The sequence below is a fragment of the Ursus arctos genome, chromosome X (genome assembly GCF_023065955.2).
Source record: "Ursus arctos isolate Adak ecotype North America chromosome X, UrsArc2.0, whole genome shotgun sequence".
In the NCBI taxonomy this organism is placed as follows: Eukaryota; Metazoa; Chordata; class Mammalia; order Carnivora; family Ursidae; genus Ursus; species Ursus arctos.
The window spans coordinates 169,308-184,994 of NC_079873.1; the positions used below are offsets into that span (position 1 = coordinate 169,308).

The following is a 15,687-nucleotide window of genomic DNA, read 5'->3' on the forward strand; positions in this document are numbered from 1 at the left end:
GAGACTTACAGAATATTATAAGTGACTTCAGCAAAGTTGCTAGAACCAAGCACGATATACATGAGGCAATTCTATTTCAACACACTGGCCACAACTACAAAATGAAATTTACAGCAATGCCATCTATGTAAGGCATAAAGAAACCCCTTAAATCTAACCGGCACCGTGTGCCATCTGCACAAAGCCACCAACAGACCACTGGTGGGAGACATTAAAGACCCGGTGCTAAGCTCCTCCCGCGGAAACCCAAGGCTGGCTCCCGAATGACCCACAGATTTAAGTGAAAGCCAATCGCCATGCAGTGTCTGTGGTGTTGTTGTGGAAATACAAAAGCTTACTGAGAAACCCCTAGAGGAAGCAAAGGATTTTGAAGGCTTACTCTAGAGTTACATCAGTGAAGACTTGTTGTGTGTGTGCAAAGAGGGACGGGGAACAGTGAGGAAGAGATCTTGAGCCCGTCAAGTGATTGAGGACAAAGGCAGGCCTCCAGTTCTGTGGGAACAACCATGTTCTCCATGAGAGCACCACATCAATGGGAAACCCTCCTTCACACTGTGCACGACAATCAGTGCACGATGGATCCCGGTCCTGAACGGGAATGGTGAAACATTAAGCCTTATGCAAGAAAATGTAAGAGAAGCTTTTCCTGATTTTGGAGTAGCAAAGATCCCTCACAGAGGACACAAAACACCTTCAACTCTGAAGGGAGAGAGAGGTAAACTTCACTTAAGAATTGCTGGCTGCAAGATGCCGTGAAGAGAGCAAAGACAAGCTACAGACTAGAAAAGAATATTTGCAACACACAAGTCTAACAAGGACTCGCAGGCGGGATTTTAAAGAACTGCTGGTCAAGGAGGAAAAAGGCACACAGCACAAGAGAGCAACAGAGCTGAACAGGCACTCCGAGAAAATATCGCACAAATGCCCATACGGCTACGAAAACGTGTTTGGCATCTGTGCTTGTGATGGAGATGCAGAGAAGTGTGTAGGGAGAGATCAGAAAGGCCCACAGGAACAGCTCAAACTCGGAGGACTGAAAATACCAGGCACTGGGAAGGATGCAAGGAACAGAGTTAATGCACAGGGACGGTGGACAAGAATGTGGCGCAACTGTCCTGGAGAGAGCCGCTGGGCGGGGTGTGCTGAGAGCTGGCCGTGCACAGTCCCCCAGGTGACACTCGGTCCTCCAGTAGTAACCCAGGGACCTGAGCCTTGCTACCACAAGACACGGCCGGGAACGGTCCCAGTGGCCTTACTCAGGATGCCCCACATGGAACCACCCAGCTGCCCACGAGCAGGGCGCTGAATGAACAAACAGGCAGATTCACGCCCTTTGAGGGTGTTGGTTTCAGTAACTTCAGCAAAGTTGCTAGAAGCAAGCACGATATATGTGAGGCAATTCTATTTCAACACACTGGCCACAACTACAAAATGAAATTTTTTCCATATCGTGGAATAAAATATGGCAATCACAAAGAACCACCCACGTGTTTTGGGCACAACCAAGACACCAGTGCCTCACACAGGTGTGGATGAATTCCACGGAGGCCACACTGGGCTGGGGGAGCTGGAAGGGAAAGGACGCGTGTGCCCAAGTTGTGAGAGGTGATCTAGGAGACCATCCAGAGCCCCAGCTGGTGACCTGGAGTGCTGACTGGAAGTGGGCCGAAGAGAACTCCCTGGGGTGCCGAGAACATGTGGCGTCTTGCTCTGGGTGGTGGTCACGTGGGTGTGTGGACGCTCGCGGCACACAGTACTGGCGGTGAGAGGGCTGTGGCCCCTCACGGCTCCACACGTTCGTGCCCGAGGTGGTCCGTGCACATGAAGCTCTATGCACTCTCCTGTAAGGGGGGGGCCCTCCGTGGATGAGTTCCCAGGATGCGCTGGTGTGCCTGGGGTTCCAACCAACCTGACAGCTGGAAGCTTAACGCTAAAGCTTTGGCCGTGACCTACACTGCCTTGCAGGACATTTTGTTAATTTTCTGAAGTGAATGGAAAACATGACCTCTAAAATGTAAGAGACAGAAAGAAGAACAGCTTTAAAAAAGTATAAAATTGTCACTCCAAGGGAAAAGATGCATCACACAAGATTTTGCTTTTTATCAATTTTACAGAAGGTATGTACAGGAAGATTCGCTCTTTGTAGAGTGCACTTGATGCCTAGATCACGCGTCTGTCCCCATAGTAGGGAGAGCCGTGTCACCGGCCGATTCCGGCGTACCTTTACCCTAACCCTACCCACACCCAGGAAGCCCCTCTCCACCCCCGTGGCTTCCCTTTCCTGGAATGTTGTTTAGGTGGGATCGTGCCGCCCGTGGCCTTTCAGGCCTGGTTCCTTTTGCTCAGCATCGTGCGCCTGCCATTCAGCTATGCCGTCATGTGTGTGACATAACAAACATAAAAACTGGTTTCCGCCCCACTTCCTGGCACAGTGAATCTGAAACCCTTTTAAATTCCCTATGGGCCTGCGGTGCTAGGATCACCTTCTGTTCTAACATTCGATCTTTCACTCCGGTTTCTGACACACAGCTCCTGAATCCCCTGGGGTGTGCGGACTGACAGGCGCTTCTGTTGTCCTGAAGAGGTGGCTCTGGGTGGCTCCTGGGTGGGGCTGGACAGCAGGAAGGCGGAGCCACGATGAGACACTTGGGACGTTAGCCCCGCACCATCCTCCGGGGAGGAGAGCGCCTGGAGGCCGGGAGTAGGACGCATCACGCCTACACAGTGAAGCCTACGTGAAAATAAAGACGAGGTGTAGAGAGCTTCCGGGTGGTGAACGCATCTGCGCACAGGGACGGTGGGGCGTCCGGCTCCATCGGGCCAGCAGCTCCTGAGTCGGGACCCTCCCAGCGCTCACCCCATGTGCTTCTTTGTCTGTGCAGCTCTATCCTCCCCCAAGGAGGGGCGTGCGAACCCCCAGGGTCTATGGCTGGTGACAACCTGGGATTTGTGACAGGTGTCAGAAGTGGGGCGGTCCTGGGGGGCTGAGCCTCTAACCCCTGGGGTCTCTGCTGTCCCCATGAGGCCGTACAAGAACTGAGCAGGGGAGCACGTGATAGGTGCGTAACACTGTACGTGTCCTAAGTGTCTCTGAATTCTACTTTTATGGTGGTTAAGATGCTGAGGCATGTTATGTAAATCTTACCATAATAAAGAAGTACCTACTATCTGATTCTGTTCAGGTACAATTGTAGAAAACTCCGCTAACCCACAGTAACCAAGTCCCCACAGCAGCCCGGGGACGAGTGGAGGGGCTTGGAAAAGGGCTGAGTCGGGGCGTGTGGAAACGTGTGTCGTCTGGACTGTGGGCATAGTTTCAGGGGGTTACACATATGTCACAGCTCCTCGAATTATACACGGGAAGCATGTGCCGTGTATCACGCATCAGTCACAGCTCAAGGAAGCTTCCAGAAAGGGGAAGAAGGATGCCCTGCAAAAAATACGCACATGGAAAGGTGTTCAGCATAATCATCAGGGAAATGAAGCCGCGAATGAGTTACACACACATGCGCGGAAAACGGCCCAAACTGGAAGTGTGGAAACCAAGTGCTGGTGAGGTTACATGAGAACTGGCGCTCTTGAGCACCAGTGGCTGGAGATGTACCACGGACAGCTACTCTGGAAAGCACTTCCAGGTTCTTATAAAATCAGTCACCCACAATTCAGGGCTGAGTATTTGCTACCTGAGAGAGGCAGATGTGCACACGACTCTTGCACACGCACACACACACACCAGCAACTCAACTCATGAAACACAATGGATACAACCAAGCGCTCACCCACTGGGAAACACGTAAGTCATGGTCATGCACATACAGGGCACTGTCCGGCGTCAATGACTCTGGTGGGGAGGGATATCACAAATATTCTATGTGAAAGACACCAGAGGGGCGCCTGGGTGGCTCAGTCGTTAAGTGTCTGCCTTTGGCTCAGGGCGTGATCCCGGAGTCCTGGGATCGAGTCCCGCTTCAGGTTCCTGCGCTATGAGCCTGCTTCTCCCTCTGTCACTCCCTGCTTGTGGTCCCTCTCTCGCTGGCTGTCTCTCTGTCAAATAAATAAATAAAATATTTAAAAAAAAAAAAAGAAGAAGAAGAAAAAACGAAAGACACCAGAAACCAAAGACAGCACGGCCCTGTCACGTGAAATTCCTGAAGAGGCAAACCACAGTGCCAGACCACGTCTGTGTGTGACACGGCCAGGGAGGTGGGAATGGGACCGACTGCAAGGACAGTCTCACGGCAGTGACAGTGCTCCCTGCCCTGACGAGGTGACACGCAGGGGGACACATTTGCTGGAACATATCACGTTGTACATGTAACACTGGGAATCTTACTGTGCGTAAACTCTACATCGGTAACGTGGACCAAGGGCATGAATCACTCGAGAAGCTAGGAAAAAATGACGGAATAGAAAAAAATACAATAAAGTAACAAAGATGAGAACAGAAATCCTGAGATAAAAAAATAAAGCGGTAGTCCACGAGGCGGCGGACACTCATCTGAAAACCAATATAAATCCGTTTCCGCCGTGAGTAGACAAGAAGGGAAGCAGAAATAAATCACCCTTCAAAGGGACATAGGCACAGATCCGGTAAAGAGTTTAAAAACGATACCAGAAGATGAGGAAAAATGTTGAAGCAATAAACGTATAAGTTACATAATGAACCGTTTTAGAAGAAATATAAAGTGATGAAAACTGACTCGAGAAATTAAAATCCTAAACAGCCAACAGCAAGAGGTGTAAACGCCGGAAAGAGTAAAATTACCCGCAGAGATAACCGTGAATCGCAACCTGGGCGAGAACAGGTACACGCACAGGAACTACGCACGCGTCTCATTTAACCACCATCGCTGAAATCCCACCAACAACGTGTCAGCAAATCAACGGAAGTGCAAACCAGAAGTGGCCCAGGAGGCCATTTCCCACGTATCTGACCAGCAAACGGCAGGTGTCAGACCACGTCTGCTGCTCGGGCCCGATGAAGGGTCAAGTCACGTGATCATCTGAACGCTGACCGAGTGTTCGGACGGCACAGCCCTCAAGGAGGGGAACCTGGTAGCAAGAGAAAAGATCACGTGTGCATGTGTGCTGTGACCCGCTAACTGCTTACACAACTGTCCCAAGACACAGGGACAGAGCGTGAAACGATGTGTACACGCGGAGTTATTACAGTGTCCACGTGACGGGCCGACAGCCCCTCCATCTGTCCCCGTGACGGCCCCTCCCTGTGTCCCGACGGCCCCTCCCTGGGTCCCCACCACGGGCCAACGGACCCTCCATCTGTCCCCGTGACGGCCCCTCCCTGGGTCCCGACGGCCCCTCCGTGCTTCCCCAGACGAGCCAGCCCCTCGGCGTGGGAGAGTGAAAGCAGACTACGGTGCTTCCCCGTAGCCGAGTGCTATGCGTCTGCAGGAAGAAGGGGGCGCTCGCCACACAGGCAGCCCTCACTGTGCACAACGTGCAGGGCACCACAGCAGCCCCCCTGCGAACACGGTTCATGTGTCAGTTACGGCGGCCCAGATGTGTGGGTAAACGGCAGGTGTCACTGAGGCTCCTTTAGTCCATCTGCTATGAAGAAGCAGCGTCACAAACGTGTCTCAGTTCTCTGAAAGTCTGTGAGGACCCGGCGCTGTGCGTCTGTTGTTCGGCTGGTGCACACGGCACGGTGTGTGGCTGTGTGCCCCTGGCTCCCACCTGACAGGAAACCGTAAGGAAGTAAGTTGGCGCTGCAAGCACTCTCCGGGCTGCATCATGAGCCAGGTCACCCTGGTTCTCCTGGATGCTTCAGTGAAAGTGTGAAAACCTGCCTCTTATCACCAAAACCAGCTTCTTCCCCAGCGGATGGGCCAAGCGATCCCAGCTCTTGTAAAGCCCACCACCTTGGACGGACATTCACACAGATGACGGATGCTGCAGCCAGAGATCGAGCGGTTTTGCTGGCCGAGTTCTGGAAGAAACATGACACGGCGCATGTGGGATCCGTGGGAACGTGAACGGACCACAGGAGAAACGCTGACCGCGGGAACACTGCTGTGGGCCCAGGGCAAGGAGCCGCGTGTGTGGAGCCAGAGGAAGTCGGCGAGAGCCCACGATCGACACAGACGAGGCTGTGACGGAAACTCGGATGCGTCCCAGCGGACGTGATGCCAGAAACAAGCTTCACGGAACTCGCACAGACATTTCACAACATTGAAAGTGCAAAGGGCGCAAGGTTGGGAGCGAACCAGACTCGGGGCCAGGACAAGAGCCAAGACACAGATGAGGCGCTCGCTCTGTACTGTACACCAGGCGACACGGGGACAAGCCCCACTCAAGCATCGGTCGCTAACGTTTTACAGAGAAATACAACATTAGCTTTTAGAATTTCTACTGTTTTAAGGTACAGTGCAATAAAAATTAGTCTATTTTTTCCATATCTCTATACATTTATAACGAACTGTAAGACAGAGTTTACTGTGTTGACAAACATGTTCTAAAGGTTCCAGGACATTTGTAACATTTGTTTCCATATGTGTCCCCATTTCATAACATATCCGTGTATGTCCATATGTTTGCTCAGGTTGAGAAACGAAACAACAGTAAAACAGTGAAGCACCACGGTGAGCACCACTCTTCCGTGCGGGGGAGAGAACGCGGGAACAGACAGGCACAGAGTCCGTACTTCTCTGAATATATCTGATGTTTGGGTTTGACCTTGGAACCAGGCATGTTTTTACATAAAACAACATTTAAACAATACTTTAAGAGGCCAATTGATAAAAGAAGGAACGTTTCCGAACTCATCTTCAGGCAAGTATTACCCGAACGTCGAAACCAGACGAAGGAGTCACAAAAGCACAACCAGTGCCTCTTATGAGTATGAACGGAGCAAAAATCATCAACAGTATACGAGCAAACAGACTCCAGGAACATACAGGAAGGACTGTGCAGCTGGGCCACGTGGGGCCTACTGCAGGAATGCAAGGTTGGTTTAATGCTGCAAAAATCAACTGACGGACTACACCGTATCAGGTTGGTTTAATGCTGCAAAGACTGACGGACTACACCAGATCAGGAGAATGAAAACCCAAAACACGTGCGCGGCTGCCGAACAAGCGTGTGACAAATCCAACATCCTTCCCAAGTAAGCCCTCAGCACACAAGCAATGGGAGGAAACGTCCGCAGGCTGATAAAGGTGTCGTGAAAACCGCACACAGCTGACATCACGTTTCATGGTGGAAGAGCGGATACTTTCCGCACAAGGGCAGCAACAACACAGGACTCTCCACACCCCGACTTCTCCCCAGCACTATGCGGGAGGTCTCGCACGGGGAAGAAACAGGAGACACACACACTGGGAAGGAGGAAGTCTACCGACTCCTACTTGTACGCTCCTACTCTATGGAACGCTAACGAACACACCAAGATGGCATTACAACTGAGACGTGAGTTCGCCAGGATGCAGGACGCAAGGTCGATACGCAATAATGCACTTCACGTTTACACACTTGCGACGAGCAATCTGAACATGAAATTTAGAAAACAACTCCATTTATAAACCATCAAAAAGAATAAAAGGCTCTGGAACAAATTTAACAAAAGACGTGCAAAGCACATGAACATTTCTGAAAGAAATGAAGGATCTAAATACACGAGAGAAGCCTCAGGACGTAGACTGAGAGACTGAATACGAAGATGTCAACGGTCTGCACACCGATGTACAGATTCAACATGACACTTGTCAGAATACCTGCTGGCCTCTCTGTAGAAACGGACAAGCTGACCCTAAAATTCACACGGAATTACAAGGAGCCCAAACAATCCTGAACAAGAACAAAGTTAGAGGAGCGACACTTCCTGTCTGAAAACTTAGTACAGAGCAACAGTGATGGAAATAGTGTGGTCCTGGCATAAAAGTGGAAATACAAGGCCACGCAATAAAGTCAGAATCCAGCAATCAACCCGCATTTCACGATCGACTCATTTCCAATGAGGGAGCCAAGAGCAGTCCATGTAGAAAGATAAGTCCTCTCCACACGTGGTGCCGGGACCCCTCGATCGGCACACGAAGGCGAAGCTGTGCCCTGACATCGCTCTTCACAAAAGCCAACTCAAAACAGATCCAAGACACGCGTAAGACGTGAAACTATACGACCCGCAGGAAAAAAAAAGAATAAATCTTCATGACCTTATCTGGCAATGATTTCTTGGCTAGGAGGCCAAAAGCACAAGCAACAAACAGAAAAGTAGATAAAATGAAATACGTCAAAATGAAAACCTCTCTGTGCACCAAAGGACACTACCAAGGAAGTGGAGCAACGACCCAGACGGTGGGAGGAAGTATGTGTACACCAAGCATCTGACCACCGACTTCTTGAGCAGCAAAGTGACTTAGCAGCCGGAGAGAACGTTCTCCCGCCACGCACGCACGAAGTGACTTAGCAGCAGAGAGAAGAACGCTCTCCCGCCACGCACGCACACACGCAGTGACTTAGCAGCCGGAGAGAACGTTCTCCCGCCACGCACGCACGCACGAAGTGACTTAGCAGCCGGAGAGAACGTTCTCCCGCCACGCACGCACGCACGAAGTGACTTAGCAGCCGGAGAGAACGTTCTCCCGCCACGCACGCACGCACGAAGTGACTTAGCAGCCGGAGAGAACGTTCTCCCGCCACGCACGCACGCACGAAGTGACTTAGCAGCAGAGAGAAGAACGCTCTCCCGCCACGCACGCACGCACGCAGTGACTTAGCAGCTGGAGAGAAGAAGGATCTCGCGCCGCACAGAATTCACAGCGCTGGCTTCCAGCTCACGGAGAGGAGCTCCACGGGAGAAGACTGTGGGAGATGGACAGGGAAAGAGCAACCAGGAGGTACACTGGCCGCACAGGAGATAAACAAGGGACACGTACAATCTGCTGGTGAACACCGCACGCTGAACTCAGAACCACTCTCTACAGCAGTGCGACCACCAAGGCCCTGCGGACAGGCAAACTCACAACCCAGGAGGAGCCCACGTGCAGCTGCCAGCCACTCCGACAGCGGGAAGGGCTGGGCCCGCGGGAACCCTCGTGTGTTGCCATGGGCTGCGGCCGCTGTGCCGCCACTGAGCCAACGTGGGGCTATGTGATCGGGGGGAGGGTGAGGTGTCCTCTGTTCCCGCAAGCCCACTGCGGCGCTGCGCATGAGACGCAGGCCCAGAACACGGCATCCGCGGGGGGGATGCGTGAGTAACTGTGATGGATGCCCCCAGCAGGACGGCACACAGAAACTGAGTGGGCGATGTCGCGTCTGCACATGTCAACACGGACACTCTTGGAACACACCGTCCGGGACAAACGAGGCCGCGGTATGATGCACACACAGCATGGCGGCTGAGCTGACAGCCACGCACGGCGTACCGCACACAGGGACCGTGGGTGCGTGTTCACCCGCTGCAGAGGAAGAGCACCGCGCACGGGCAGAGGCACGGGGCCGTGTCGGTGCGGACAAAGGCCTGCGCTCAGCCTCTGGGGCCGGTTTCCTAGAAGATGCAAGCATTAACGCTCACTGAACCCGGGACCGCGACACACATGTGTCCTTCACGATGGAGAACGAGCATTCACACAAAATCCCTATCTGTGCTTCAGAACGGAAGCACGCAGGAAGAGAGCAGCCGACCTCTGCACACACGTGGGCGCCCACCTTGGCCACTCGGCCCATGTCCTCCATCGTGGCTCTCTCGTGCGGGAACTGTGCGAAAGTCCGCTCGATCTTGGTGATGACGGCATCTATGTTCACCGTGTCCTTTGGACGGCCTCTAGGAAAGTAGAACGTTGGAATGCTTTGGCTGGTGGCGGGCGGCAGGGGCTCCTCCTTCTTCGTCTGAACCTAAGACATAAAACAAATGGCACATGTGTGAGAACCTGGAGCGCCCCGTGTGTTCACACTCACGCATAATCAGCAGGGGTGAGCTGGTCTCAAAGTAAATGCACCGAGTACATCTGACCCGAATTTGGACACACGACTCCAGACAATCCCCGCGGGAGGTCACGCGACCCGCGAGTGAGCGCCACACTCCACGGCGGGCCCACACTGCCGTGCCTCCTCCAGTCCTGCCTCGGGTGTGACCCCTCGGGATGGGGACCGGGGACGCCCAGGCTCCCTGAGGAGCCGGCATGATGCTTGTGGAGAACCCGCCCAGAGTCCTCCCGGGGGTTGGGACCCACCAGGTGGCCGCTAAGGGGCAGGCGATCACATGCAGGAAAGGGGGAACTTGTGTGTGCAGTGTAGACATGGAATCACCTGCTCCCACAGTAGCCGTCCTGGAGGGAGATGTGCCCAGCACCCCAGCCTGTGGGTGCCCCACAGAGAGGACGTCAGGCCCCTGGCCTGTTCTCGCCGGAGAGAGGACGGCACGTGAGCCATCCGCAGCCCAAGCTGCCACCGCTGGCAGCACCTGACGTTGCGGCAGGACATCTGACGCACCTCCCCGGCACCGAGGCGTCAGCACGTCCCCGGTGGACGCTGCGTGCTGCCTGCTGCTTGGCGGCCCGTGCTCTGCACGCAAAGCAGAGCTGTTATCAAAGTCCCGTAAGTAGAGACGAACGCTCAGGTCAACCGTGGAGGAATCGTCCACGGAGAGTCGGCCTTGAGCTGGGTGCTGGGGCAGGTGTGGGGCTACGAGGCTGGGACGCCCTGGTGGGTGTGCTCAGTGAACCCGGCGGCCCCGTCTCTGCAGGCCACGGTCTCCCAGGTGCACTCGGCAGCGCGTCTCACGCTGATCAGGATGAGCGCTTTCCCGCGCCAGACACAGCTGCCCTAAGCCGCACATGTGGACGGCTGAGAACCGCACATCCAGCCACCCCCGGCTGGAAGGGACAGGGGAGCCAGTCCAGCCCACGGACGCATCTCCCATCCACACCCTGCGTTCTGTATGGATGGGACACGAGGCCACGGCCAGACACGGCAGAGGCAGCCCAGCGTCCTGGCAGGAAGTGAAGAAGTGCACGGGGAGGCAAGTGCGGGGGGGGGAGGGAGGTAAGTGCAGGGGGCCACGCGGGGAGGACGGAGAGGATGGGGCCTGCGAGATATGGAGAACGGGACGGGGAGGGGCACGCAGGCTCACGCCTGATGATCTCCGTGAGCACAGCAGCATGGCCAGGCTTGCCACAACGCGCGAGCCCCCGAGCTGGGGGAGGACGGACACACACACGCACGCACGCACGCGGGCAGCAGACGCAAAGGCTAACCCACAGGGGGGCTCACAGGAGCACAGAGCGGCCTGGGCCCTGCTGTGACCACAGCTCAGGGAGGCACCCGCACAGCAGCCCCAGCCCAGCGAGGAGGAGGGGGTCTCCCTGCTGTGCCCAGGGTCCCCGTGCGGTTCAGTACGGCCCGCATCCTCCCCGGTCACAGTCCAGCATGGCCCCCGTGCTCCCCGGTCACACCTCAGAGACAGTCTTCCATCATCCTCAGTCACACATAAGAGACGGTCCCCATCATCCTCAGTCACACGTCAGGACAGTCCTGTGTCCCCTCAGTCACACGTCAGCGATGGTCCTGTGTCTTCTTCAGTCACACCTCAGCACAGGCCCTGTCATCAGTTCATTCCCTCCGCTGCTCAGTGCTCTGAGGCCTCCCCTCTGAGACACATGCACGTCTTCAGGGGAGAGCGATGGGGGGAGGGGAACAGGGGAGGGAGATGGGAAGAGGGGAACAGGGGAGGAAGGAAGGGGGGAAGGGAGGAGGGAAGGGCCAGGAGGGTGGGAGACTCGGGAAGGAGAGGTGGAGGAAGAGGGAGGGGGAAGGAGGGGGGCAGATGGGTGGGGAGGGAAGGAGGAGGCAGAAGGGTGGGAGACATGGGAAGGGGAGGGGACGAGGGGGAGGGAGGGGAAGGAGAGGAGACAGAGGAGGGAGGATGGACGGTGGACGGTGTCACGGCAGGGGTGGGAAGGGGCTACAAACTCAGCCTGGATGGACCAGGGAGCCTGGGGGCCGTAGGTTTCTGTCTCTGCGGTACAAACATGCCCCTGGCTGCAGCCGCCTGCCACCCGGTCAGCGTCAGCGGGAAGCCTCGCCTCCACGGGCACTACACTCCCCTTCCACCACGACGCTGGGGTGGGTATGGGACGAGGGTTCCTGCTCCGAGGGTTTGAGAGCCACAGGACCTGGGGAGGGGGCAGGTGTGCGAGGGCTCTGGCACACCCGTCACTGCCTGCCTCAGGGCCTTTGCACGCACTGTTCCCAGACGCCCCACAGTCCCTCACTCACTTCAGGTCAGACCACGCTCAGATCCCAATGGCCGTAAAGTCCACACACCCCCATCCCACCCACCCCCCATCTTGCCGTTCCTTCATGGAGGGATCACAGGAGGTCAAGGTCACCCTGAGCACAGAACACCCCTCCCCCACCTTGCTGCTCCTTCGTGGGCCCCATGACCTCAGGTCACAAGGTCAGCTGCACACAGAGCTCCAGCACTCCCAGCAGAACCCCACCCCACCTGCTGCCACTTCAGCGGCCTCGTCACGGCTCACCAGACTCAGAAGGCCTGCCCATGCCCCCAACCAGAGGGGGCAACGCTGCCCCCGGGTCTGCACAGAGCAGGCCCCCAGCGACATGGGCTGCAGGAGCGCATGTCCACAGCGGGTTTTCTACAGAAACACACCTTTCTCTTTGTTTCAGGGAGCTGCTACCCCCAAGAACGCCGGCCACATGACGTGCATTTGGCTGTGTGACCCTGAGTCCTTCCGAACCTGGAATCTGCCCGTCTCTGGTGCGGGTGGGGACCCGAGAGCCGAGCCGCTCAGCAAGCATGGGTCTGCCCTCACGAGAGTACGAGGCCGGACGGCACCGTTCTGCAGCACCTGTACGGAGTCCGGGCCGGCAGCTGAAATTCCAGGGGAGCTCTGTCTTCATGCAGGGTAAGATCCCAGATGCCCAGACCAGCCCTTCCGCTCACTGTCCCTAGAAATGCTCCACGGAGGACCTGACAAGTACTTCTCGAGGGCGTCCATGCCCTGGCGGGAAAGGAAGGCATCCTCAGGCCACAGACACCGGGAAGGGGAACCCAGTGACACCAGAGGACTGTGTGGCCTGTCTCTTCACGCCCTTTCTGAACCCAGAGGACAGGTGGGAAAATCCAGCATCCTGGAGGGGAGCTGCGCCACGTGGGGGTCCCAGAGAGCTGTACCTCCTGTGAGATGAGTTAGCCAGAAATGAATCCCACACTGACACCTGACCCAGGGAATGGAAATGGTGGGCCTCACACGTGCTGCTGCATCAAGGAGCGGGGGACCACGGGAGCCACGGGGGAGAACCTACCCAGAACTCCCAGCCACGTCAGACTCTCACTCAGCTCTGCAAACTACCTTCACATCAGGGCCATGGGGGCCACGGGGGAGAACCTCCCCAGAACTCCCAGCCACGTCAGACTCCCACTTGGCTCTGCAAACCACCTTCACATCAGGGGCCACGGGGGCCACAGGGAAGAACTCCCCTGAGAACTCCAGGCCACGGCAGACTCTCACTTGGCTCTGCAAACCACCGTCACACCAGGGCCACGGGGGCCACGGGGAAGAACTCCCCTGAGAACTCTCAGCCACGGCAGATGCTCACTCGGCTCTGCAAACCACCTTCACACCAGGGCCACGGGGGCCATGGGGAAAAACTCCCCTGAGAACTCCCGGCCACGTCAGACTCTCACTCAGCTCTGCAAATCACCTTCACACCAGGGGCCACGGGGGCCACAGGGAAGAACTCCCCTGAGAACTCCAGGCCATGGCAGACTTTCACTTGGCTCTGCAAACCACCTTCACACCAGGGCCACGGGGTCCACGGGGAAGAACTCCCCTGAGAACTCCCGGCCACATCAGACTCTCACTCAGCTCTGCAAATCACCTTCACGCCAGGGCCACGGGGGCCACGGGGAAGAACTCCCCTGAGAACTCCCGGCCACGTCAGAGTCTCACTCAGCTCTGCAAATCACCTTCACACCAGGGCCACGGGGGCCACGGGGAAGAACTCCCCTGAGAACTCCCGGCCACGTCAGACTCTCACTCAGCTCTGCAAATCACCTTCACACCAGGGGCCACGGGGGCCACAGGGAAGAACTCCCCTGAGAACTCCCGGCCACGTCAGACTCTCACTTGGCTCTGCAAACCACCTTCACACCAGGGGCCACGGGGGCCACAGGGAAGAACTCCCCTGAGAGCTCCAGGCCATGGCAGACGCTCACTCAGCTCCGCACACCACATTTACAGCATCCTGGAGCAGGGAAGTGAAGCGTCTCCATCTGGCTCCGGATCTGCCATTTTTCTGCTGGGCCTCATTCACTCACATGCCACATTCTGCCTGTGAGTAAGCAAAGCAGCTCTGTTCCCTCCTCAAGAGGGGAGCGAGACAGTGCGTCACTCTCTGGGTTCTGTCCCAGGCTCCACACACCTGACAACACCCAGAAGAACCAGATGCCAACCATGCTGCAGGACGTCAGCTGGCAACAAGCCTCGGCCGAGGCTGACATCAATGCCCCAACCTCTGATAACTCACAGAGTAACACCTATCACTCACAGGACACTCGCCTTTGGTCGGACGCTACCTGGCATTGCTGTGGGAGCACGGACCCTAGACCCTCGTCCAGTATAAACCCCTAGCCCCAAGCGAGGACGAGACTCGTTCTTCCCTCCTTTCCGAGCCTCCCAGACACTCTGTCTGACGCTCGTACTGTTCATTAAACTCTGCTATCACTTTGTCTGACTTGCGGTTGATTTCCATTCCGTAAGAAGCCGAGGTCCCTCCGGGCTGGTCCTGTGCGACCCTCCCCCGGGTTCTTGCACTCAGCCCGCTTGCGTCGGTCTGGATAACCCCAGAACCCTCTAGCCAAAACCGTACTGTTGCAGTGGACAAGCGCTGCCTGGAAGCAGCAAGCTCTTTCCAGGGGAAACCCATCGTCATCTCAGGACCCAGACGACTCCCCAAAGTCCCAAGGAAAAGGAGCAGTTCCCGGTCCAAACTCGCAAGTACACATGCAAACGAGGCACCAGGAGGGACAGCCAGCAGCAACGAGAGAGGACGGAACCCGCAGAGGCTTCAAACGCTGGCGGGACCAGATGCAGGACCGACGCGCTTCACATGCTTCAGAAAACAGAAGCGAGAAGCTTGAGAATCCTGACGCAATTGAAGACGGACCCAAAGAACATGTCTAGACGTCACAAGCAGATTCACAGACAACGCACGTGGATGGACGGCAGGGCGGACGGAGCACAGCTGAGGGCAGATGTGGGGACATGGCGGGGACAGAAGCCAGCACTCAGATGGCCGCCCCCGGGAGGGGGTCGCACCTAGAGTCTTGGGCTCCCAGTGCTCCCCACACAGCACCAGTAAAGGAAACCCGCATGCAGACGCAGCAGAAAGGAACCGGGGTGGCGGGGGGGGGGGGGGGGGGACACCGGACACCACCAGCACATCTTCGAAAACAGCCGGGATGAAACAAAACTCAACGCGACGGGGTCATCTTCAACGGAGCAAGGAATCAGACCGTCGGCACGTCCTGGACAGACACCCCACACCACCACCACACCACCCAGAGCAGCCCCTGGGGAGGGAGGCAGCCATCCTGCAGCTCTCCCCGCTGGGAGGCCGTCCCTGAGACGTGCACGCGGATATGTTTAGACCAAAACAAAACACAAAACAAACACAAAAGTGAGCTGTCTGTTCGCAGACACGGGTTCG

The 15,687-nt window shown here is 56.2% G+C and overlaps 1 protein-coding gene across 3 annotated transcripts in view; it reads right to left on the bottom strand.

Annotated features, from left to right (window-relative positions):
• The window catches only part of LOC113250051 (serine/threonine-protein phosphatase 2A regulatory subunit B'' subunit beta), a 50,712-nt gene that overhangs the window by 16,271 nt on the left and 18,754 nt on the right, over window positions 1-15,687 (bottom strand). For all 3 annotated transcript variants that reach the window (XM_048213194.2, XM_048213196.2, XM_048213195.2), the window contains exon 2: window positions 9,664-9,849. In XM_048213194.2, the coding sequence (XP_048069151.1) occupies window positions 9,664-9,849 (186 nt within the window). The remainder of the gene's footprint in view (window positions 1-9,663; window positions 9,850-15,687) is intronic.